At 54.6% G+C, this 25154-nt stretch overlaps 1 protein-coding gene and 1 long non-coding RNA gene across 5 annotated transcripts; one reads left to right on the top strand and one right to left on the bottom strand.

Moving 5' to 3' along the window:
- Positions 1–1333: 1333 nt before the first annotated feature.
- LOC144376046 (uncharacterized) lies at positions 1334–5560 on the bottom strand. Its single transcript, XR_013436052.1, has 2 exons — positions 3868–5560; positions 1334–1682 (listed from the first exon to the last, which is right to left on the bottom strand). It is a non-coding gene; the product is annotated as an uncharacterized LOC144376046 (long non-coding RNA).
- On the top strand, positions 3091–23444 carry Mllt6 (MLLT6, PHD finger containing). Of its 4 annotated transcripts, none has more exons than XM_078042108.1 (20): positions 3091–3556; positions 4752–4831; positions 5284–5338; positions 5556–5665; positions 6604–6707; positions 6914–7007; positions 9385–9636; positions 10312–10410; positions 12830–13040; positions 13563–14177; positions 14619–14800; positions 15023–15131; positions 16535–16601; positions 16792–16937; positions 17380–17577; positions 17676–17764; positions 18877–19226; positions 19615–19705; positions 20937–21293; positions 21845–23444. In XM_078042108.1, the coding sequence occupies exons 1-20, from the start codon at positions 3448–3450 to the stop codon at positions 21884–21886; spliced, it is 3360 nt and encodes a 1119-aa protein (XP_077898234.1). In that variant the 5' UTR covers positions 3091–3447; the 3' UTR covers positions 21887–23444. The 4 variants fall into 4 exon arrangements, with proteins under 4 accessions (XP_077898234.1, XP_077898236.1, XP_077898233.1 ...); XM_078042107.1 differs by having other exon boundaries at positions 3092–3556; positions 9382–9636; XM_078042110.1 differs by lacking the exon at positions 18877–19226 and having other exon boundaries at positions 9382–9636.
- Positions 23445–25154: the final 1710 nt, after the last annotated feature.

Below are 25154 nucleotides of genomic sequence, written 5' to 3'. Positions count from 1 at the left end.
GACCGGCGAAACCAAACGCCAGGCTGGCTAGAAGAAGCGAAACCGCAACACACTCGGGCCTTCCCCGCTCGGTTCCGGGAACCAGCGAGCCAGACTTCGCGGAAACGCGACCGGCAGCAGGCGCCTCCGCCCCAGGACCACCCCGACCTCAGCCTGCAGCCCCGGCAGGGAGGTGCGGGGGCCGGCGCGGTCGGGCCCGAGCAGCAGCGCGACGCGCGCTTCCGCCCCGCTCGGCTCCGGCGGCGGCCGCGGCGGCCCCACAATCCCCTTCTGGCTCCGGGGACGGGCGGGGCGGGGCGGGGCGGGCCGAGCGGGCGGAAATAATTTTCTGTTTGGTCGTCTCTGCCCCAGTCCCTTTGCCGCGGGACGCGCGGGGCGGGAAGCGGGAACGCGAACGCGCTGCTCTGGCCAGCTTAGCTCTGCGGGGCGGGGCGGAGATCTTCAGGAACTGAGCACCTACTGTGTGTCCTAGCGCTTTGCAGAGATTTTCGTTCAGTTTTCCCTACAGCCTTTGCCAGAGGTTATCAATACTCCACTTTCAGAGAGACAGGCTAAGAGTAGGAGAGATGAAGTCACTCGCCGAAAACCGCACAGCCAGGATCTGCGTGACACCTCAAATCGTGATCGCTCACACCCCAAATAGCACAGTGAACTAGAAACCACTTTTCCTAGTCTTGCTCTTGCCCCATATTCGTGAGTCGGCGCATAGTGGGTACTCAGGAAAATAAATGTTGGCAACTGAAGAATGAGCTTGACAGCTCAGCCTCGAGTACCTGCGGCGAATGTAGCCCGCCCGGGGGGCGCCGGCCTACCCCCGACCTCGGAGGGAAACCGTGGTGGATGCGCACATAGAGGAGAATTGGGCACCACCGCCCCCCACCCACCCCCGCTCTGCACAGGCACAATACGTGATGCTGGAGCCCCAGCCCTGGCCGAGGACAGAGTGGGTTCGAATCCTGGCTGCTGGGCTGCTTTCAGGCTGTGTGTTGTTGAGCAAGTCATTTTAAAACGTGGAGACCTTAGTTGCTCCGTCCATAAAGTGGAGCCATTAAAGCCCATCCTAAAGGATTAAACGAAACAATATTCCTAAAACACTAAACGTGCAAGTGTCGTCAGCCGTCCATCCCACAAGCTTCAGGGGCACACCGGGCACCGAGCTGATCCAGGACAAAAAGGCCTCCCGGCCCCTGTCCCCAGGTCGCCCATCCCTGGGCGCAGGGACCAATGAGTCTTCAAATGACTCCAGTTTGGCGAAACCCGAATGTGACTACCATGGCAGTGGTGAATCCCGAAAGCAAATTATTCTGAAACTGGCGCATGGTTAACACTGGCATTTTCGCGTTTTTCTTGCAATTTTATTCTTGCTAGTAAAGATAATTCGTTAGAAACTCCTAAATAAGGTTTCTCCTCTGCGTCTTGTTTGACTTTTCGTATGAGCGAAGTTCACAAAACTGACCAAGAAACTGGAGTGCAAACATCCTGGCTGGGATCCCGGCCCCTCGGACAGGCGTTGGATAATACCCAGGCTCTCGGCTCCTTCCCTCAGGCACCGAAGCCGCCGAAAAGGTAGACGGCTCTTCGTCCCGGCAGCCCTCCGGGATTCCCCGTGTCCACGCTGGAGCGAGCAGGGGTTGGGGGCTGCAGCCTGGAACTCAGCTTCCCGGATCTCCCCAAACTCCCGCCTGGCCAGGATTAAGGGAGTAAATCCCTGACGCCACCGACCAGGTCAAGGACAAGTTCTCCCCCGGCAAGCCCTCCCCTCCTGGGCGGGGATTCGCTCCCCCCCTTGGCCCGGATGAAAGGTACTAAAGAGACGCGGAGGGGGGAGCAGCGGCCCCGGCCCCTTGATGTTCCGGTTGAACAGGTGCTGGTGAAAAGGAGGCGGACCCGGCGGAAGAGTCTGCCAGGGGGGCAGTGCGCTGAAGGGGGGCGGCCTACTCCATCCCCAATCCCCTGGCCGGCCTTCCCCTCTTCCCTCTCTCGACCCCTCCCCCTCAGGAAGCATTCCCGGCCGCGAAGTCTTTGAAGTGTCGCTGAAGCCCCCAGGGCTGCCTCCTCCCCTCCACCACCCCACCTCCCGCTGTGGGGGTGGGTGACCTTTAGTCCCCACGGGCGCCGACCCCCCTTTAGGAAATGTGTGGGAGTCAGATCTCGTCCCCTTTCCCCACACTAGTCTTGGGGAAGAAATCTTCCGGCTAATGTCCCCTCACTTCTGACCCGAGACCCAGTGTGGGGGACTTTAGCCCTTTGGAGGGAGCTGTGTGCGTGCCATTGTGTTGGTGTGCGTGCTTAGCGGTCAAGGGTAACTTGTTCGTGACCACCTCCGTGGTTGCGGTCTCTAGCGCGCGTGGGTCTCTCCGGCAAGCCAGCGGAACTGGAGCTGGGCTTGGGTCTCCGGGAGGGTCAGGTGGTGTGCCTGGATGAAGCTGCGCGTGCCTCTGTGCGCCTTGGAGGTCTGGGTCCCAGTGTGCGCGCGTGTGTCCGTGACAACGAAAAGCTCCTCGAGGGCAGGGATATCTATTTTGTTCGCTACTCTCCTGGCGGCTGGCACATACTAAGCGTTCAATAAATATTTGTTTAATGAATAAGTGTCTGCACGTGAAAGAATGTCTACCCTCCAGAGTGGCCTCGGAGGAAAGGGCCCGTGCGCTACCGTCCAAAGAGACCCCCCAAACACTTAGAAGCGAGCAGCCCCGCGTCGCTCCAATTCCTTTCCGCGTCCCTGGTCTTCACCTCCAAATTTCCCTGAGGTTGAAGAAGTGACGCAGAGATTGAGACCCGGGCGTAGCGGGTTGGGAATCGGACACCCCCGCGCGAGATGGGAGGCAGGCAGAGGGAGGGCTCGGGAGCGACAACCGAGAGCCAAAAAACGAAAAAGAAAGAAGGAAAAGAAGCGCGGAGCGAAGGAGCGAAAAGCTCCCTACCAAGCCAGGCTTTGTTCCCTGAACCTAAGACTTTACCCGGCGGCGGGCGGCGGGCGGGCCGGGAGCGAGCGAGCGAGTGAGCGGAGGCGCGCGGCCATGGCTGCCGCGGCGGGGCAGGGGGGCCGGGGGGGCGGCGCGTGAGCGGGCGGCGCGGGGCGGGCGGGCACCCGCGATGTGCCACTCGGCGCCTCCCCCGCCGGGCCCTGGCTGCGCGGCGGCCGGGCAGCCGTGGTAGCCGGGCGAGCGGCGCGGAGGGGGCGAGCCCGGCGCGCGAGTCTCATTGTTGGGGGGGGGCCGTCGGGGCATGAGGGCGAGAGCACGGCGGGGGGGGCGGCCAGACAGAGCGAGCGAGGAGGAGGAGGAGGACGCCGAGGAGGAGGAAGGAGGAGGCAAAGAAAAGAAGCGGCGGCGGCGGAGGAGGGGGCGAGGAGGCGCGCGGCCCCCCGCTCCCTCCCTCCCCCCCTGACCCCCGACCCCCGCCGGCCGGCCCCCCGCCCCAGCCCCGGAGGGAGCTCATGGGAGTATGAAGGAGATGGTAGGAGGCTGCTGCGTATGTTCGGACGAGAGGGGCTGGGCCGAGAACCCGCTGGTCTACTGCGATGGGCACGCGTGCAGCGTGGCCGTCCACCAAGGTACGGGGGTAGCCCGCGGGGGGGCGGCGGGACCCCGGGGGCGGCGCGCTCAGGGCGCCCCCGGCCGCGCCCTCCGGAGCCCTCCCGGGGCTCGCGCGCCCCTCCCCCACCCCACCTGAAGGGAAGGGAGGCGTGGGGACTCCCCCCCGCCCGGTCCTCCAGGACCGGGTCAGGCATTGTTTTCTTGCCTATTGTTCCAGTCCCGCGCCCCCCACCCCAAGTTGAGGGAGTTTGGGGAGAGTCCAGGGAGCAACGAGTGAACTCCCTGCGCCCCGCGCCGCCCTTGTCGGGGCTGCCGGGGGAATGTTTACCTGCGAGGTGTCCCCTCCCGCCCTGTTATTTTGGTCCGGGGCTCAGAGAGGAAGAGGTCAAGGGGGGGTCATCCCCCCTCGCTTCCGGATACTGGGAGGAGCGGAATTGGGAAGGGACGAGAAGGGTCCCAGGGGAGAAGGGACTCCTAAAATCCTCCGGGGAAGAGCTGAAGATAGGAGAGCGGTTGTGCAGGGGGCCGGAATGGAGAAGGGAGGTTTGGAGTTTCCCCCAGCAGCACATGGTTCGGAGTTAACTCCTTGAGGAATCTTGCCGAGGGCGCAGGCTGGCATCTCCCGCCTGTCTGGCACAGCCAGCTGGGCCCCCACTTCCTGGGACAACCCTTAGTACTGTGGCTGCCGGCAGTTCCCGCCACTCTCTTCTCCTTTACCTGCACTGCACCTGCCCTTAGCCTTGACTTTTGACCTGTACCTGTGATAGTTAGAAGCTGAAGATGAGGTTCCTGGACCCCCGACTTCCCTGCTTGGTCCCTTACTGGCCCTTTAAGAAGTCCCCCCCCCATAACAACAAAACGTGTTTGACTATCGCGACTGTTTCTTGTTACTGATGCCTGGGGACTAGTCCGGGACTGGAGCTGGGAAATGAGTCCAGAAAAGGCGTGGGGTGGGGAGGATCTTTCAGAAGTTTAAGGTCAAGGACTCAAGACTTCCCGCCCCTGTTTGTAATGCTTGGTTGTGTGATCAAAGGCTGGCCTTGTGCTGTTGGGCATTCCTTGTGGCTCTGCTGTTTAGAGAGTGACCCCCAGACAGGGGGAGCAGCCCCCCCTGCTGGAACTAGCTCTGGTTCTTCGGAGTCACACTCCCTTCCCCCTGGGGAAAAGCCGCTGGCTGACAGCTTTCCTCAATGACTCCTCCCCCACCTCTAGCTTGCTATGGCATCGTCCAGGTGCCAACTGGACCCTGGTTCTGCCGAAAATGTGAATCTCAGGAGCGAGCAGCCAGGGTGGTGAGTTCCAGCCTCCTCCTCCTGGCTCCCCTCCCCCTTTGCACACACCTGAGCATCTTCTCTGGTTGAGTTTAGGGACTCTGAGGCTGAGGCTAGGGTGGGACTTAGTTCTGTCATGCAGGACTTCCTGTTTCCTGCATACCTATCACCAACCCCATCTCTCCCTCAGCTCATCCCTCACTGCGCCCCACCTCAAGCATGGAGACTTTTGTTTGTTTGAACTTTTTATTTTGAAAAGTTTCCAAGGCTACAAAAGTTGGGAGAATTCAATAATAGACCCCAGGTCCCCATCATCACTCAGTCTTCAACAGTTATCAGCTAGTGGCCAAACTTCTTTCCTCTACACCACCCCACAGTGGATCTTATCATTTCATCTTGGGGTCCTTTGAATGTGTTCAGGGAGGGCCTGGCTCAGCAGATCCCCCAACTCCCTGTGCCCCTTGCATTGGCAGAGGTGTGAGCTGTGCCCACACAAAGACGGGGCATTGAAGAGGACTGACAATGGAGGTGAGGGGGGGCCCTGAACCCCTGAGGTCAGCAAGTCCCCCAGAACAGGTCTGGGAAGGCAAGAGTGGGTGGGGTGGAGGCTGGGTTTCCTTTCCCTGGCTGGCACTGGAATCAGATGGGAAGACTCTGAAAAAGGGGACAGTCTGCAGCCTGGGGATGGGAGGGATGGGGTGTTAGGCTCACCATCCCCCTGAGGCTGGCCCCTACACTCTCCCAGGCTGGGCCCACGTGGTATGTGCCCTCTACATCCCCGAGGTGCAGTTTGCCAATGTGCTCACCATGGAGCCCATCGTGCTGCAGTATGTGCCTCATGATCGCTTCAATAAGGTCAGCAGTCCTACTGTGCCCCATACTGTCCCTTCCCTGGCCACCCATACTTCTGTCCCTACAATGCTTTCTTATTCTGGTGTAGCTTGATTCTGTCCAATGAACACTTTCAGGGAACTTGAAGGTGGGTAGGTACCTACCACTGTTAGACACACACTCATGCTCTGGAACTCAGTGAAGTAGCACTGTCAGAGGGGAGTTTTTAGCTAGTAGTTCATTCATTCATTACTGGGACACATTTTATTGACTGCCTACTATGTGATAGACCTGATGTAAGGTACTGGGCAAACAGTATTCTGTGTTGATCAAGACAGATGTGCTGTCTGCCAATGGAGTTCATGCTCTTGTGTGGGAAGACTGTAGAAATCAATAAACAGGCAAATAAAGTAAATGTAATTTGTGATAAGTGCTGTGAAGAAAATAAAAAAGGAATTTAAATAAAGAGTACCTAGTGGGGTGCTTACTTTAGATAATGTGGTCAATGAAGAAGACATTTAGGTGGAAACCAAAGCATGAGACAGTCAGCTTTGAGAATGTTGGGGTCTTAGGTTCCAGTTACAGATTGCATATGCAGAGGCTCAGAGGTGGGAATAGGCTCACCAGGGAGCAAGATAGATAGTCAGCAGCCTTTCACAGCTCACCAAGGACAGGCCTTTCCAATATAACCACTAGCTACATGTGGCTTTGCAAAATTAAAATTATATAGGATTTAGGATTCAAGTCCTCAGTCACACTAGCCATACTTTTAGTATTCCATGTGACTGCAGGCTACTTTCTTGGACAGTCTAGGTTATAGAAGATCTGCATCACTGCAGGAAGATGTTAGCATTAATATGGGATGGTGAGGAGAGGATGGAATTAAAGGGAGGCCAAAGGATCCCTCAGCTTGCAGGACAGGGGCTCTGTGGAAGACAGGACGAGTGTGCTGTGTCCTACAGACGTGTTACATCTGCGAGGAGCAGGGCCGGGAGAGCAAGGCAGCCTCAGGAGCCTGTATGACCTGTAATCGTCATGGATGTCGACAAGCTTTCCATGTCACCTGGTAAGATCCCTGTTCCCAACCCCTTCTCTGAGGTTTACATGGGTGGCTGCCCAGTGGGCTCATCCTAGCTTCTGTTTCTTGGGTGATGGTGGCAGTGGCTTCCTCGGATAGTCTTGGCTTCTCTTAAGTAGGGGTCTAGGAAGGGAAGAGGAGGTGGCTGCTTTGGTCTGTGGCCACTCCCTTCTCACCTGACCTCCCTCGGTTAGTGCCCAAATGGCAGGCCTGCTGTGTGAGGAAGAAGTGCTGGAGGTCGACAATGTCAAATACTGTGGCTACTGCAAATATCACTTCAGCAAGATGGTGAGTCCCATCTGGTCTGCCAGCACACGAGTTGGTCTGTCAGTGGAGGTTTAGAGGGTGTGGGCTCTGGGCCAGGCCCCTGCCTGGTGCTGGGAGGTGGAAAGAACCCAGTCTCTGCCTTTGAGGAGCTCCTCTTTTGATTGGGGAATAATTTACAGTTGAAGGGGTATGAACCAGAGCTGAACCAAGTAGTCCATCCTAGAAGACAGTGCTCAAACCTTGCCTATCCGCCTGGGTGGCTTCAAAGACAAGGGAGCTTTTAAGCTGAGTGGATCTAGAAATAAAAATAAGAGCCACTGATTGTGTGGGAGTGAATATCTACTGTGCCTGAGCCTCTGTACCAAGTTCTCCACATGGGATATTTTTTGTGGTCCTCCCAACATCTCTAAGTACTAGGCATGCTGTACCGTCTCTATTTCACAGATGCATAAACCAAGGCTCCCCAAAGTCATGTAACTTACCTCATAGCTGGTGGATAGATTTCAGAACAGGTAGTCTGATCTAAAAGCTCCTCGAGAACCTGTCAAACAAGCACAGGAAGAAATGAGGCCCAGGCAGAGGGCCTGGTGTGGACAGAGGTCTGAGATGAGACAGAGCATGCATGAGCAGCAGAACAGAGTGCTGGATGGGACCAGAGCAGGAGATGAGAGCTGAGTCTGCTTCTGCCCAGGCTGGAAGGGTACTATTGCATGTCTGTGGAGAGATTTGCATGTTCCAGAAGCTGTGAGGTGTCTGCAGAGCCAGGCTGCTGCTTGGGCCACTCCTCCCCCCAGGCCACAGGCTTGGAAAGCTTGTAAGTGGAGAGTAACATGATCAGATTTGTTTTTTAGGAAGATTACCCTGGCAGCTACCATGAAGCTGGATTGGAAGGGCCAAAGCTGGAGGCAGGGAGACAGCTGCGAGGAGGGGGGATGGAGGGATGAACCTAGAAGCTAGAGCCATTCTAGGTAGACTCCCCTAAATGTGGGGGTGGCTGAGAAGTAGGAAGTAAGGTTGAAACAGGATCCAGGCTCTAGACATTCAGTAGCTAGAGGCACCTGGGGGTACCTTGAAGATGGGATTCATCTGGCCTTTGTAGGGTGAGTGTGTGTCCTGGTTTGCTCCAGCCAGTTTTGGTTTATGCCTGTGTTCTAGTATAATGATTAATAGCTACCCTTGTTCATTTCTAGAAATGTCCTTATTTGGGACATAAATTATATGGTCACCTTGTTTTCAGAGTTTAATGATGACGTAGGACAAGGTAGGTTGGTTTGGTTTGCAGAGGTGTTAAGTGGAGACATTCAAGTTTGCTGGCTGTCAGACCCCCAGCAAGATAGTAGAGACAGCCTGGGTTTATAAGGCTGGGGCTAGAATTTCCAAGTTATCCATGGGAAGAGTAGACCAAGGTGTGAAGGGAGCCACAGGGGAGGGTACAGAGTTTGGCAGGATAGGATCCATGCCTAGTGCTGGGGAGCGTCGAGCAGGACTGGTGAGGCCTGAAGTTAGCCCTAGGATTTGGCCATTGGGAGGTAATTCGTGACTTTAGAGGGAGCAGCTGCAAGCCTGGGACCAGGCAAATGAGAGTGCATTAGTAGGGAAGGGAGGGAAAGGCACCCCTGGCTGTAAGGAGAGGCAACATGAATGTTGTTTGGGTTTTGTTATTTTGGGGGAATGCATACCTGGGATTGAACTCAGGGATACTCAACCACTGAGCCACATCCCCAGCCCTATTTTGTATTTTATTTAGAGATAGGGTCTCATTGAGTTTCTTAATGCCTTGCCTTTACTGAGACTGGCTTTGAACTCTTGATCCTCCTGCGCCACCACTCCAGCTAGTTTGGGTTTTGCTGTTGATATTTTAAAGATTAAAGCAGCATATCCCTTGCACAGGAGCAAACCCTGTGTTTGGTGGAGGGGAAGGGCTAGGAGCAAGGGAGGAGAGGCGATGGCTGGAATGAAGTACAAGGAGGGGAGGATGGGATGTGGAGTGCAGGGGAGCAGAGGTTTCCCACAAGGGTCCCTGCACAGCTTCTACTGGGGGGGGGGAATAGAAGTGGCCTGGGGCTCAGTTTGTCCAAGACAGGATGAGAGGGTGCCAGGAAGGAGCTGGGTAGAAAGCATGAGGTCCTATGTTCTGGGCCCCAGGCCACCTCCACCAGGCCCAGCCAGGGAATCCCTGCCTTTTTGGAATCTCAGTTGTTGAATCTATATGTTGGATGAGCCAGCCGGGAAAGTTCTAGGATTTCCAGACTGAACAGAGTAGCACGGAGGACACCAGGTCCTCTTATTGATGACAGAGCAGATGGGACTGGCCCTGGAACATGTGACCTTCAAGAACCTTTTCCTAAGCTAGTAAAAGGAGAGTTTGACAGTTATTCTCAATTTTCTCCCCCAGAAGACATCCAGGCACATCAGTGGAGGAGGAGGAGGAGCAGGAGCAGGAGCAGGAGCAGGAGCAGGAGCAGGAGGAGGAGGAGGAGCAGGAGGAGGAGGAGGAGGAGGAGGAGGTGGCGGCAGCGGTGGTGGTGGCAGTGGAGGTGGCACAGGGGGAGGCAGCAGTGGCTTCATCTCTGGCAGGAGAAGCCGGTCAGCCTCACCATCCACCCAGCAGGAGAAGCACCCTGCTCACCACGAGAGGGGCCAGAAGAAGGTGAAGTCTTCCCCTCCACTGTTTCACCACACACATTCACAAACACATGCCTCTTTCCAGAAGCTACCACAGGTGTCCCCAGTTCTTGGATCCTGCTCCCTTCCTTCCTCTGAGGCCACTGAGGGGGCTGAGGAAGTAAAACGTGAGGGCCAGAGAGACCAAGATGGGACCTGGCTTCCTTGTGCTTTTTGTGTTTGTATGATTCTTCCTTGTCCTTCCCATGACATGACTGTGACCCCAAAGCCCCAGGCATGTGGCCCTGCACATTTCCACAGTCTAGCCGTGTGCTAGCCCAGTTAGTAAGTACCCATGCCTGTGTCCCCTCATGCCATATATTACAGGGCACCCGTCCCTCTGCACAGCTCTGTGTCCCTGGTAGACACCCTTGCATGAGCATGCTTTTATATGTACATGGTGCTCTGTGTCACTGGCGTGATAATGGGACAAGCTATTTTTAGCAGGCAGGGAGCTTGAGGGGGAGGGGCTCCAAGCACTTAGAGGACCTTGCTCAAGTCACTCCTGTCCATCCAGAATGCCCTATTCCTCCAAAGGGGGAGTTGACTCCCAATAAGTCCCATCCTTGAGAGGAGATCTGTTCCCCACATACACAAGTCATGTTTATCCTCCCCCAGGTGATTCCCCAGCATCAATATCTGGTTACTTTTCCCTCCCCAGAGTCGAAAGGACAAAGAACGCCTTAAACAGAAGCACAAGAAGCGGCCTGAGTCCCCTCCCAGCATCCTCGCCCCGCCTGTGGTCCCCACTGCTGACAAGGTACTGCTCCCCACATTCAGCAGGGATGGTGTGCTGCTCTTGGATGGCAGTGAGTGGGAGGGCAAATGTGAGGACTCAGGGTGAGCCAGGGACCTGCCTGGGTACCTTCTCCTAATTTCTGGTTAACATAATTCCCCTCCCTAAAATCCCATCCCTCCACTTCCACTTCTAGACTAGAAGGGACCTGAACTCCTGCTCCCCAAGTACTGACCAACCATGAGGGTGAGGTTGGATTCATGTCTGCTTCAGTCCAGAAAGAGGGCCTCAGCACTGGGCTCTTATATACAGAGAATCAGAGTACAACACTCAGGTCCATTCTACAAATTCTGGGACCCACCCCTCCAGAGATAGGCAGAGGGCCCCTCTACCATTGGAAGGGCACCCAAAACCTTTTGCTTCACCCAGATCCCACTCCATGCAGGTTAGAAGGGCTGAAAGCACCGACTGTGGGGACAAGGAAGGCAGGCCCCAGGAGAGCACCCTGAGATCCTCATTCGTCCCACCCTTCCCAGCAGGGGTGTGGTATTCAGGCCTGTCTCCAGAAATGGACAACATCTGGATAAGCAACAGGCAGATCCTACTCTAAGCCAGGGAGTTGCTAATCCAAGCCAGAACAGCCCTCCTCGCTCTCCCTCCAACCTGCCCTTCCCAGGAAAGGAGAACCCTGGGGGTCTGGAGAAACTGCTTCCTCCTGTCCCATTATTGCCAGTCATCTCCACCCTACCTCAGATGGTTGGCAGAGCTCTGGGCATCTTAGCAGGAGGCTTAGGTATCAGGTTTCCAGGGTGATGTTGCTGTAGTAACTGCCCCAGTAACCCTCTCCCCTCCTGCTTCCCAGTGCTCACCTGGAAAAGCTTGTCATTCATACCCTCTGACCTTTCCAGGGGCCTGCAGGCAGGTGGAAAGATCTGGGGAGTTCCTTCAGTAACTGGGTGTCCCTTGGACATGCCAGAGATTTTTGCCCATCCCCCTCTACCCGCCCCAACATTTCATTTCCCCTTCCCCCCAGCCCCTCTCTTCCCTTACTCTCAGAACCACATCTGGCTCCCTTCAGAACTCCAGCTGCTGAAAAGAACAAAGAAGACAGAGACCAGGGCTCCACCCAGGGAGGAGCAGTGCAGGGTGGCTCTCATTTTCCCATCAATTCTCCCTCTAGCATTTGTTCATTTAGCACTGTTTACTAAGTGTACCTGGTCTCTGTCTGGGAGGAAAAGTGCCTTCCCCAGCAATAATACAGAACATGAACTCAGACATGCCAGGTACTCTTCTAGAACTGAGAGATAGAAGGGATACATGGAAGTGCTTCATTTAATTTAATCCTCAAATAGTCCAAAGATGTAGGTAACTTGCCTAAAAACACACAGTGAGTTAAGTGTCAGAGTCAGGTTTTGAACCCAGGAAGTCTGGTGTGGAGGCCCATGCTCTTACCCATCACATAGCACTGTCTGTGCTGGATATTAATAGCAGCTGCCACGGTCATTTATTGACCCCCATCATGTCTCTGGCATGGAGTCCCTCATAACTCTCCAAGTATGCATAATTTACCCTGTGAGGGCACTAGAGCTCAGCGAGGTTGAGAGACCGAATGACATAACGTGGCAGTAAAGGGCAGAGCCTGCCAGGCTCACCCCTCCCCTACTCCGGGGCCCACGCTCCTCCGGTTGCCATCCTGCTGCCCTCTGAGGTTACTGGAGCCTCAGACATTGGATAGCCATCTCAGTGCAAAATGGCAACTGTTGACATGTGAATGTGGGCACACAGTGCCCTGGAAATAAAGGAAGCAGAGTGACTTGTTCCACCTGTGTGTTAGGGAGATTTCATAGAAGTAGGAGCTTCTGAGCTGGAGTTTGAAGGAAGAGCAGTTTCCTGTGAAGAGTGAGGATAGGCTCTCAGGGAGAGGGTTCTGTCTGCAACCTCAAGTTGTCTTGTAAGAACATGAAATTGTCAAGAGAATGGGGCAAAAACCAGGTGACTGACTTGTGGGGGACAGGGAGGGAGTAATAGCAACTGGAGCACCTAAGGCTGGGTCCAGAGAGGTCTAATCTCCTTGACCTCTTCCCTGCCTATGCCACTTCCAAGCCTGGGCAAGTCCTCTCAGGCCCCAAAGTATTTGCATGAGTGAACCTTCAGTTGAGCTGGCCAGTGTAACCACAAATCAGTTCTCTCCTTTGCCCAGTCTTCCTGCCTGAAGTGAAGGACAGAAACCTTCTTGAGGTCACAGTGCTCTCCTCTATCTCCTGGGAATTCCACAGCTGCCTCCCCTCTCCCTGGTTCAGGGGTACCTTGAAGTCCTTCCTGAGGTTGACTCTGGGATCTCTCAGCTGAGCTTAGGACCTGTCCCTCCTGCCTCACTCCCAAGTCAGGGTGAGCCCAACTGGGCGGCTAGCATTGAGTCTTCCTCTCTCCTCCCCTCCCTCAGGTTTCTTCCTCAGCTTCCTCTTCCCACCATGAGGCCAGCACGCAGGAGACCTCCGAGAGCAGCAGGGACTCAAAGGGGAAAAAGTCTTCCAGCCATAGTCTGAGTCATAAGGGGAAGAAGCTGAGCAGTGGGAAGGGTGTGAGCAGTTTTACCTCCACCTCCTCTTCCTCCTCCTCCTCTTCCTCCTCTGGGGGGCCCTTCCAGCCTGCAGGTGAGTGTGATGTCCTGGAGCAGGCTAGGAGTGGGGACAGCTTCTTGCCCCACACTTTTCTAGCGAAGGCCTTTGTACTGGTATAGTTTTAGAAACTGGTGGTAGTGGACCCCTACCCAGTGACTCCTCATCCAGCCATCCACCCCTCTCACCTTCCCTATAGAAATGGAGCTCTGCTTCCCTTCCTTAGGGGAAGGCTGCCCTCCAACCCCACAATACTCACTATCCCCCACACTTGTGCTGCAAGGGGCCATTTTTTAAAGCACCAATATTCGTGTTATTTCCTAAAAACTGCGGGTATCCAGTGAGGTCATTGGAGTGGGAGTTCCTCCCCTCCCGAGGAGGGGAGGCTGGAGGGTGGGGACGCTCATCTCAGAACACAGAGATGGGCCGAGCTCTGCCAAGTAGCCAGGCTTTCCCCATTCCCCAGTCAGAGCTCTCCTCACAGTGTGAGGTGCATGTGGAGCGGGAGGGAGAGGGGAGCTGCAATCCAGCCATAACTCCCTTTCCCTCTGCTCACAGGTTCATCCCTGCAGAGCTCCCCTGACTTCTCCACATTCCCCAAACTGGAGCAGTCAGAGGATGACAAGTACTCCAAACCCACAGCCCCTACCCCGTCAGCCCCTCCCTCACCTTCAGCTCCTGAACCCCCCAAGGCTGACCTCTTTGAGCAGAAAGTGGTCTTCTCTGGCTTTGGGCCCATCATGCGCTTCTCCACCACCACCTCCAGCTCAGGCCGAGCCCGGGCCCCCTCCCCTGGGGACTATAAATCTCCCCACATTTCGGGGTCCAGCACCTCAGCAGGCACCCACAAGCGGATGCCCACATTGAACGCTACCCCTGCACCTGCTGAGGAAACCCCTGAGACAGGCCTGAAGGAGAAGAAGCACAAAGCCAGCAAGAGGAGCCGACACGGGCCAGGCCGTCCCAAGGGCAGCCGGAACAAGGAGGGTGCTGGGGGCCTGGCTACCCCCTCCTTACCTGGTGCCCAGCTGGCTGGCTTTACCGCCACTGCTGCCTCACCCTTCTCCGGAGGCTCCCTGGTCAGCTCTGGCCTGGGGGGTCTGGCCTCCCGCACCTTTGGGCCTTCCGGGAATTTGCCCAGCCTGAGCCTCGAATCCCCACTGCTGGGGGCAGGTTAGTGTGACCCCTGGCGACAGAGAGTATCTCAGGGCTGAGCCAGTCTTGTGAGGGGACAGAGGCATAAAGATGTAATTAGAAGAAATATGATAAAAACTGCTCCAAAGAACAGAGATAAAAGATAGAGATGATAGTCACCTCTAAGACACTCCCCTATACCACTATACCTGTCTTCTCTATGGTTATAGTGGGAGAGATTGGGGTAGATTGCCCCAGTAGGGCTCACATTTTGGGAGGGAATTAGAAGGCTTAGCATTGCCCAGACCTGGGCAGGGCAGCCTGGTAAGGTGTCATAGCAAGCACCACACAGGAGGGTTAGACTGGAGTGTGTGGCCAAATCCTGGGAATGTACTGTCTAGAGAGACCTCTTCCAGCCACTTGACTGAAGAGCAGTCTGGGGTGGAAGGTAACCGTAGCCTTTCCTTTGTGTCTCTTTAGGCATCTACACCAGTAATAAGGACCCCATCTCCCATGGTGGTGGGATGCTGCGGGCTGTCTGCAGTACACCCCTCTCCTCCAGCTTGCTGGGGCCCCCAGGGACCTCAGCCCTGCCCCGCCTCAGCCGCTCCCCATTCACCAGCACCCTCACCTCCTCCTCTGCTTCCATCTCCACCACTCAGGTGAGGCCTTACTCCTGGCTCCTTCCCTGGGTAGGTTGGGGACAGACTGCCAGGACCCAGCCCTAGTGGGAATTCAAGAAGTTGGGCTTGATTGCCACCAGAACTTCCCCTCTCTCTGATCTTCTTTCCTCCCAGTATGCCTCATCCCCCACCACCCCAGCACACAATTGTGCCCTAGATCCAAAAATAACCACCCTGCTGGATTTTCCCTCCTTCCCTCAGGTGTTTTCTCTAGCTGGCTCTACCTTCAGCCTCCCTTCTGCCCACATCTTTGGAACCTCTATGGGCGCTGTTAACCCCCTTCTCACCCCAGCTGAGAGCAGCCATACAGGTAAATGAGTCTCAAACTGTTCCTTTTTCTTCCCAAAGGCCTGAGGGAATGTGAACCCAAAAAGGATGTGAAGGCTTGCTGGCTGCCCCCTCCCTCTGCCACTGCTCACTCTGCAGAAAACAAAACAAAAAACTTCACACAAGTGAAGGGGCAAGGCAAGGCAGAATTACCATTCCATCTCACAAAAGAAAAAGGCAGAGAAATGATGCTCATGGTGGGGAGGATAGGGAATGACAGAGCCAGAGTGCAAAGACGGAGCTCCTGACTCCAAGCTCAGTGCTCTTACACTGACGCCTTGTTCTTCCCTGCTTCTTGGTGCTGCTTGGGATTGGCAGTTAGGAGGCCCCAACAGCTGGGCTCCCTGCTTTCCCAGCTTTGAGGAGTTAAGGGGCCCAGCTGCAAGCTCCCAGGGCTCCCTGGAGAGTCAGCCCAGCGCCAGAAAGATGATTGGTGCAGAGACACCACCGGTCAGCCTAGAGGATGGGGCTTATCTCTAGGTGGCCTGTTAAGTTAATCCTTAAAGGGGCCAAAGTTGATACATTTTTTTAGACCCAACAGAGTAGAGTGATTATTATTTCCAAGATCCAAAGCAGGATTCTGTGATGCAACAAAGTTTTGTCTTTTAAATTCAGAGTTCATAGTAAGTCATCCAAGCCAGGCATGGTGGTGGATGCTTGTACTCCCTGCAACTCTGTAGACTGAGGCAGAAGGATTGCAAGGCCAGCCTAGGCAACTTGGCAGACATCCTGTCTCAAAAAAATAAAAAGGACAGGATGTAACTTAATGGTAGAGCACCTCTGGGTTCAATTCTCAGTACCAAAAAAAAAAAAAAACAAACAAAACCCAAGGGCTAGGGATTGTGTTCAGTGATAGAACACTTACCTAATGTGCACATGGCCCTGGGTCTGATGATTCCTGTCATGGGGTGGGGTCTATGTGTTTGGGGATGTCATACAAGGCTAATTATAATAATGCCAGCTAAACCACTCCAGCCAAACACTTCTTATTTTTTTCACATTTCTTATTTTAATCCTAATTAACAATCACTTCAAAGAGGTTAGTTTGGAGCCCAAGGCCACCCAAAAAGTAGTGTTGGGTTCAAATTCAACCTAGGTTGCAAATGTCTGTAACTCCAAAGCTCACTGGAAAGAAATTGGGAGGTGGATCTGGAAGTAGGCAGCAGGAGCCCTAGAGAAAGGGGAAGAGAACCTCCTACAAGACAGGGTTTCCAAGCCGGGACTCTCAGCGTCTTAGCAACTTGAACTGCCAGTCTGGGATTGGGGATCCTGGGGAAAGGGGTCTTAAATGACGTTCCAAATCCTGTACCCACTTTCCTGGGCGGGGACCCAGAGGCTGACGGCTCCCCTTCTTCGCTGATTCCTCCCCTCCCTTCTCCTTCCAAGAGCCAGACCTGGAGGACTGCAGCTTCCGGTGTCGGGGGACCTCCCCGCAGGAGAGTCTGTCTTCCATGTGAGGGAGGGGGCGGCGACTTGGGAGGAGGCGGATGGGAGCGGGAAGGAGGGGCGCTGGAGGGAGGGCGGAGGGACTGACAGGGGAGAGGGCGGGAACCGAAGGGCCAAGTGGAAGTCCTGAGGGGGGAGGGGGAGCCTGAAGTAAGGGCACGAGGTAAGCCTGAACCCAGTTTCTCTTACGACCCCAGGTCCCCCATCAGCAGCCTCCCTGCACTCTTCGATCAAACAGCGTCCGCACCTTGCGGGGGCGTCCAGCTAGACCCTGCAGCCCCGGGAACGACTAATATGGAGCAGCTGCTGGAGAAGCAGGGCGACGGGGAGGCCGGCGTCAACAGTGAGGAGGGGCGGCGCGGGGCTGAGAGACCTGCCCGAGGGCTCCCGCCTCACCTTTCTCTCCGAGGGCCCCAACTTCTTTAGGGTTCCACCTCTAGGCCCCGCCCCGCCTTGACTTACGGCCAACCCCAGGCCTCACCTGTAACCCTAGTCAGTCCCGGCCCCGCCTCCTTTGCGTGCGGCCTTTGACCCTCGCGGCCTCCTGGCCCAGACCTTCCCAAACTCCAACTTCCTCTAGCTCCTCGTCCTGTCTTGTGGGTATCAGGTCCCGCCCTGGCGCTCACAGCTCTGATCCCCAGTCTCTCCTCCGAGCTCACCTGTGTTGCTCGCTAGGCTGGCGCAGCCTCCTGGAGGTCTCCGGCCCCGCCCCAGCCCCGCCCCAGGCTCCGCCTCGCCCCCGCCCACCCAGCGCCGGGCCTCAGGCTCCCTCGCCCTCTCCGCAGTCGTGGAAATGCTGAAGGCGCTGCACGCGCTGCAGAAGGAAAACCAGCGGCTGCAGGAGCAGATCCTGAGCCTGACGGCCAAGAAGGAGCGGCTGCAGATTCTCAACGTGCAGCTCTCTGTGCCCTTCCCCGCCCTGCCTGCAGCCTTGCCTGCCGCCAACGGCCCTGTCCCTGGACCCTATGGCCTGCCTCCCCAAGGTAAGGGCGTCCAGCCCAACCCGGGAGTGGAGGTCCTTGCCTGGTGGTTCCAAGTGGGGCGACCCCACTTCAGTCCCTGACTGCCCTTCCTCCTTCAGCCGGCAGCAGTGACTCCTTGAGCACCAGCAAGAGCCCTCCAGGGAAGAACAGTCTTGGCTTGGACAACTCGCTGTCCACATCCTCCGAGGTGGGTACCATGAGGAGGGGTCAGGGAGGAGTGGGGCTGGTGGAGACTCAATGTCCTCCCGGTCACATCTCTACCCTGCCCCTATTGGAGGCTGGGGAGTGAAGTGATTTGCTGAGCAGTTAATCGATTGGTTCATTCATTCCTTTAACAAGTAATATTTATGAGGCGCCTACTTAGTGCCAGGCACTTGCTTAGCAATCAATGAGCAAAACCTACACAATCATCCTGAAGATAGGACAAATCCAAGAAAACAATAAATAATTACAAACCAGGAGAAGTGCTAAGATGGAAGTAAATTGAGGGCTGTAAGAAAGAATAGGGGAGGGATTCTTGGATATAAAGTGGTTAGGGAAGGCCTTTGAAAAGTGTTTGAAGAGTTTATTATAGTGCCTCACACAAAATAATCCCTACTTAATTGGTGGTGGTTGGAATAGCAGTTGCTATTGTTATATTGTGGTTATTATTGGAATCAACAAACTGGGTTCTTATTCTCTGCCACTTACTGACTGTGTGACTTGGGCAGTCATAATCATAAAAATAACCAACATTAATTGTATACTTGCCCTCTGTCATGCCTTGAAAATTTTAAAGCATTGGTCTATTTAGTCTTCATAATAGTCCTATGGAGTCAGTGCTACTGTTATCTGCTGGTAATAAGTAAGTAAACTAAAGTTGAACCCAAGGCCACCCAAGCCATTGCATTTCAGATATAGATTTGAACCTGAGCCTCTTTGTCCAGCTATAGCACTCTCCTGCAGAATTACTTAACCTAACAGTCAGTGGCTTCATTCATATAATGGGAATAGCAAGGTAGCAAAGATCAAGCACTAGCCTTTAGATATGGTTCGCTGAAGGTCACTATCATTACTATTGTTCATTATTCAGCAAGCATGATAAGGGGTGCCAGGCCCCCAGGAAATGGTCAGTAAACATGAATTATGAAGACTGGATTCATAGCTTTTATCCTTGGGCCTTGTATCTTGGGCCAGAGTTCTTGGGGTGAGGTGGGGTGGCTGTACTCTGTGAGAATGCTGGTGGGTGCTGGGCTGGGGGCCAGAAGGTTCATGCTGGCCCTCTGCCCTCTGACCACTGCCTTCCCCCTCCCTCCCCAGGACCCACACTCAGGCTGCCCAAGCCGCAGCAGCTCGTCGCTGTCCTTCCACAGCACGCCCCCACCGCTGCCCCTGCTTCAGCAGAGCCCTGCCACTCTGCCCTTGGCCCTGCCTGGGGCCCCTGCCCCACTCCCGCCACAGCCACAGAATGGGTTGGGCCGGGCATCTGGGGCAGCAGGGCTGGGGGCCATGCCCATGGCTGAAGGACTGTTGGGGGGGCTCGCAGGCAGTGGGGGCCTGCCTCTCAATGGGCTCCTGGGGGGGTTGAATGGGGCTGCTGCTCCCAACCCTACGGGCTTGAGCCAGGCTGGTGGGGCCCCCACGCTGCAGCTGCCAGGTTGTCTCAACAGGTGAGGGAGAGTTCAGCCCTGGGGAAGGGAGTGGGGAGGCTGGCTCTGGGAGGGATTCCCCCATAACACCCAAATCCCCCAAAGGGTATATAGTCTTTGTCATCTCTTGGTCTCTAGGGACTCCTTAGACTGTCATCTCTGAGTGACTCTGGGTGTAAGTGGCCCAGGACCAAGAATCTTTCTCACCCATCAGCCACTCTAGGTCTTCCCTCTGGGGCAGTCCTTCAGTCTTACAGTGTCCCTCTCCCCTCACCCTCTGAACTTAGTTCTCTAAACCTGCACCTCCCTGCCTCTCCTCACCTGGGTCTGAGGGAGTCTGGGAGCTTGTAGGGGTGGGGAGGAATGCTTCCTTGCACCTTCCCCATGGTCCCTGTGTCCCCTGCTTCAGCCTGTCCGAGCAGCAAAGACACCTCCTTCAGCAGCAAGAGCAGCAGCTCCAGCAGCTCCAGCAGCTCCTCGCCTCCCCACAGCTCACCCCGGTAATGTTCCTCCCTTCCCTGGCTCCTCAGCAGACCTGTGCTTCCCCTTTTCCCAGATCTCAGAGGACCTGGATCAACCCAGGGAGGGCAGCAGTGGAGGGGGGGGCTTCAGGCTGAGTGGATATTGAGCCTGTGGTACTGGTGAGGGGCAAGGGGACAAGAGTATTCTCAAGGTCACCAGGCATTGGGAAAGGGATGCTGCCATGGCCCCAGATCATGTCCCAGTAAAGGGCGGCAGATTGAGTAACAATAGCATTCTGATCTCAGCCCCAAGGATCTTTAGGGGGAGGGAACTACAGGATCTTAGTGGAAAGGTGACTGAGCAGGGGACACTGTCAGCCAGAGCAGGTTCTTTTGGGTGTATCTCATGTTGGGTTCTGCCAGTTTGGTTTGGAGGCAGGAGTTTCACTTTTAAAAATGAGGAAGTTGGGCTGGGGGTGTGGCCCAGTGGTAGAGCACATGCTTAGCACCGAGGCCTTGGGCTCCCTCCCAGCATCAAAGTACCTAAATAAATCACAGTAAGAATGCTGGAGTTGAGAAAATGGGAAAAAAAAATATTTTCATATAAAGAAACGTTGGAAAGATAGAGGGAATAGGATAAGGTTTTTTTAAAATTCTTTAAAGCAATGTTTCTTTTTATTTATTTTACTTGCGTTTTTGGTGTTGTAGATAGACAGCATGCCTTTTTTTTTTTTTTTTTGTGGTGTTAAAGATCAAACCCAGTGCCTCATGTGCTAAGCAAACACTCTGCCACTGAACTACAGCCCCCGCCCAGAAGCAACATTTCTTAATGTTTATACAATTATTTTAGTTTTGGAATACTAAGAATGCTTTGCCTATTCAAAACAAAACGATCAATTTTTTAAAACAAAAAAGAGGAGTTGAAAACTGTTGACCTCATTTATTGTTTCTTGCCTTGGGGTGATACCACTCCTGGGAGCATTTGTGGTTATCATAGTAACTGAGGAACTGATTGAGAGGGCTGGTCCAGAGATATTTGTTCTGCACTTGGTCCACAGTGCCTGGCTTATGGACACTGAGGCTGTGCAACCATTTTCTTATCCAAATGGGAAGAGTTAGGCCCAGAGTAGGAAGTTAGAGACAGAACCTTGACCATCTCCCCTGTCTCCTGCCTCATGGTTCTGGTGATACGGATAGAGCCCAGGACCCAGGCAGGCAGCAAGGAGAGACAGCGGGGACCTTGGCCATAAGCAGCCTGACCTCCTTGCAGGAGCACCAGACAGTTGTCTACCAGATGATTCAACAGATCCAGCAGAAGCGGGAGCTGCAGAGGCTGCAGATGGCTGGGGGCTCCCAACTTCCCATGGCCAGCCTGTTGGCAGGAAGCTCCACACCACTGCTGTCAGCGGGCACCCCTGGCCTGCTGCCTGCAGCATCTGCCCCACCTCTGCTGCCCGCTGGAGCCCTTGTGGCCCCCTCACTCAGCAACAACACCAGTCTCATGGCGGCAGCGGCTGCAGCTGCAGCAGTCGCAGCTGCAGGCGGACCTCCAGTCCTCACTGCCCAGACCAACCCTTTCCTCAGCTTGTCGGGGACGGACAACAGTGGCAGTTGCCCCAAAGGAGGGGTGAGTAAGGGGTCCAAACCTTCCTGTCTCCCTTCTGAGGGATGGGCAGAGATGGACCATCAGAATATACATCACCATATGCATCAGCAGGGGAATGTCAGCAATCCCCAGGTTAGACAGGTGCCCTGCTCCAGATCCAGGGCCTCTGCTCCACATGGGTGCCCTCCTGCAGAGCCAAGAAGGGTCCACTCTGAGCAAGGGCTAATAGTAAAAGGATCAGTTAGAAAGCAGCCTTCCTCTGGAAGACCAATTAGGAAATGCCATTTCCTTTCTGAGTGACCAGTTAGAGGAAGGTGCCCCTCTAGGAGGGCCATTGAAAAAGAGGCTCTTCTCCTTCTGAGGGGACACAACCCGAGCCCAGGAAGCCAGTCTTGCTGGCATATGTGCTCACAACTCCCCCACCCCTGCACCTGCCAGAGCCCAGGCAGGACCCTTCTGACGGCCTTCCTTTCAGCACTTGGGGCAGCTTTCTTGTCCCAGGAAGCTGGTCCTAGGTAGGCTTTAAGGCCAGACAACTCCAAAATCCCCAGCCTCCCTTCCTCTCTTTCCAGACCGCTGACAAAGGAGCCTCAGCCAACCAGGAAAAAGGCTAAATCTACCTGTACCCCTCCTGACCCCTAAATGGAGGGGACAGATCCTGGCTTAAGGGGTCCTATCCTGGAGCAGGCATCTGGGCCCAGACACTGGAAGAACCCCGACCCAGAGCCTGTGCTGAGGCCCAGGGAGTGTTGGGGGCTCCTGGTGCAAGGACTGAGATTGGGAGGGGAGCCCCTTTCATCTGCATCCCCACCCCCTGTCTGCACTGTCTGCTTTGTGAGAAGCTCAGAGGGAGGACAGGCTCTAAGCCTGCCTAGGAGCCCCCACCCTCAGCAAATGTTTTGAGGTCCCCCAGAGAGCAAAGTGGGCCATGACATAAGTGGGGGGTTGGTTGGACCCACCACATAAAACAGATCAGCACTTGAAAGGGGAGCAGTGGAGGGTAGACCTAGGCTTATCCCTGCATGGAAGTCTTCATGGAAGAAGGGCTGGCCCCACTTGACCTGCAGTTTCTTCCCAATCTGGGTAAATGGCAGAAGGGATCCCTTTGACTGTTTCTCACTGTCCCTCTCCCTTACTAAGGGTCACAAGCTGAGCTTGTAAAAGCCCACAGATGTAGGGGGAGTGAGGAAGGGCAAGACAGCATCAAACCCAGGCCAGGCCTCTTGCACCTCTTGTGACCCCACTAGTGGGGCATAGGGAGGCCCTCACCGTCCTTGGTGCCCTGCCCCTTGTTTGCACTATTGGCTTGAGGAGTGCGGAGGGTGGGGAGATGGAGCTGGCTGACTCAACAGTGTGAGTGTGTCTGTGTATGCATGTGTATGTGTATGTGTGTGTGTGTGTTTCTGTCTGTTTGTCTGTCTTCCCCTGGACCTGGGGCCACAAGGGCAGAAACAGGCGCAGTGGTTAGCACCAGAGGGGGGAGCTCCCAGCTCTTGTTTGTACCCTCCCCCCTCACCAACTCTGGCCCCTTTCAGGGGCATGAATGGTTAACAAAAAACCAGAAAAGTACTCCAGTTTTGGAGAGTAACTGGGGGCTAGGGGTTTTGAATCAGGGTAATATCCTGCCTTCCCTCCTCCAGACCCCACTTGGTCTCAGGGCCCCCTGGGCCCCCTTCCCCTACTGGTAGTTTGGTCCATTTTCCCTAACATAAGGGGGACCCCAGGGATTGGGAGAGGGAACAAGGGAGGTGAAGTGCCGCTTCTTTCAGTAAAAGTCTCCCTCCCAGAATTAGCCAGCCTGCCCTCGCACACTCCACCCCACCCCCACCAACTAGGGGAGCCACTGAAGCTGACCTAACAGCTGTCTCCTCACCCACCAGCTATTTCCCTGGGGTGTTGTGGGCAGTTCTCACCGTAAAGCAGTCCCCATCTGCCCAGGGCCTTTGGCAGCAAAGGCTGAGTGGGCCCCTGGAAGACTGGAGACCCGTGTCCCTGTCTCACTTGCACTGGGGTGGAGCTGTTGGTCCTTTGGCATTTCCAGCTTTCCCTGAAGCTCAAGTCCTGTTGGTCTCTTTGCATGTGTGCATTTTTGTGTGTGTGTTTCTGTTTGGGTTTTTGTTGTTGTTGGGATTTTTTTGTTGGTTTTTTTAAATAAAGAAAAGAAGATGTGTATATTTTTGGCAATGACAGAAACGTAGTGCAGATATATTTTTGCCTGTGCTGCTCAACTGTTTTTTTTTCTGATATGGAAAATAATATTAATATTCCTGTTGATAAGACTTTGTAAGATGTTAGGGAGCTAATGATGGGGTGGGTGGGAATTCTTCAGAGGCAATTTCTTAGGCACTTGCAAGGGCTTGGGGGTGGGGGGGATGGGGGCAGTTGTGATGACCTCAGAAATACTCACTTTTTATTAATGCTAAATATCAGTTAGAAAGACATGATAGAATTCAGCATTTTATTCATCTTAATCTATTAAGCTCTTTAACTCCCTGCCCCAAGCCACTAAAAAACAAAGTAACCTTAAGAGATTCTTAGGAGAGTCACCCATTCACATCCATGCCCTGGCTGAAGGCTGGCTCTCAGAGCTAAAGTCTATTTCTATTCTGATGGAAGGGAAGGACATCCACACCAAGATCACTGTGTGGAAGTGAGGTCCAAATGACTTAGTGCACTGGAACCTAGACACTTCCTGCACACCACTCTGCCTTCCCCAGCCCCACTTCCTTCACCTCCACAAATCTGTTCTCCAGTTTTCCCAAGTTCATATTCCCCGGGCTGGAATGTTGCAACAGGTAGTTGGGTTAGATTTGAAGAAGAGCTTCCCTGGTCATGGACTGGTGCTGCTGTCCACCTCCACACCCCTGCCCCATGAGACTGGTGGCAGCACTTCCTTCTGACCAGGCATGATAGGAAGCTCTGAAGAGCCTCATGGGGAGCAGCGTACCAGTGCAAGAGGATGGCCACGATGACCTCACCCTCTTCCAGCCTCAGTCTATTCTTTGAGAATGGATGGACGTGGGAGGAGATGCAGATTTGTGGAGCCTTCAGTTTAGGGGTTAGGAAGGATGTGGTTTGTAGAGCAGAAGTGGAGTTTGAAAATGCATGAGTGGAGCTTTGTGTGTTGCCACCCTCAGCAAAGAGACATGAGTGGGTGTGCATGCTGAGCCAGTGCCAGCCAAGGGGTCACAGCTGGTGGATGTTGGAGCTGGAAGGGACCTGTCTTTAGAGTCATTGGAGTTGACTCCTGGCTTCACAGGTGATAGTTCCAAGTCTAGGAGGGGCAGGTGTTCAGTGTAGAGCCAGGACTAGCTTCAGGACCTGGCCTCCTTGTCCTCAGCTTCCCTGCCCCACTGCATGGCCTCTCTGGCTCAGTGTCCCTATATGGTGTGCAGGGCTGTGCCCAGGGTGGGAAGGTATCTGTGTAGCACTGACAGTCCTAGTTCAGAGCTGATGGATCCTTTCCATAGACAATGACACTTTAAGGGTTGCCTTTAAAAAAAAAAAAATTTTTTTTTTCCTGTTTGTGAGGTTTTTCCCTCAGGCTCCTGGGTCCACTGCTTCCTCCAAGTGCCCTGACCTTGAGGCTGATCAAGGAGCCTTGCCCTTTCTTATGCTGAGACCTGGAGAAGTTCTAACTCCAGAACTAATGGGAAGGGCCTAGACAAATGAGGAGAGCCTCGGGTGGGACCGCTTCCAAGGAGTAACCTTCACACTTCCCTTTCCCAAACTGGAAATGCTGACAGGTTTTCAAACACAGGCTCCTGCCAGCTTCCAGCACTTCCTTGGTGTGGAGTGGGCCAGAGTGAGGGGTAGGTAGCTTGTTCCCAGTTCTCCTTTATCCCAATTTATTTTCCTGGGGAGAGGTGCCTAGAGGGATGG

This window comes from Ictidomys tridecemlineatus, chromosome 3 (assembly GCF_052094955.1).
Source record: "Ictidomys tridecemlineatus isolate mIctTri1 chromosome 3, mIctTri1.hap1, whole genome shotgun sequence".
Classification (NCBI taxonomy): Eukaryota; Metazoa; Chordata; class Mammalia; order Rodentia; family Sciuridae; genus Ictidomys; species Ictidomys tridecemlineatus.
Note: the sequence above shows the minus strand (reverse complement) of the source record. Positions and strands in the feature narration are given on the sequence as shown.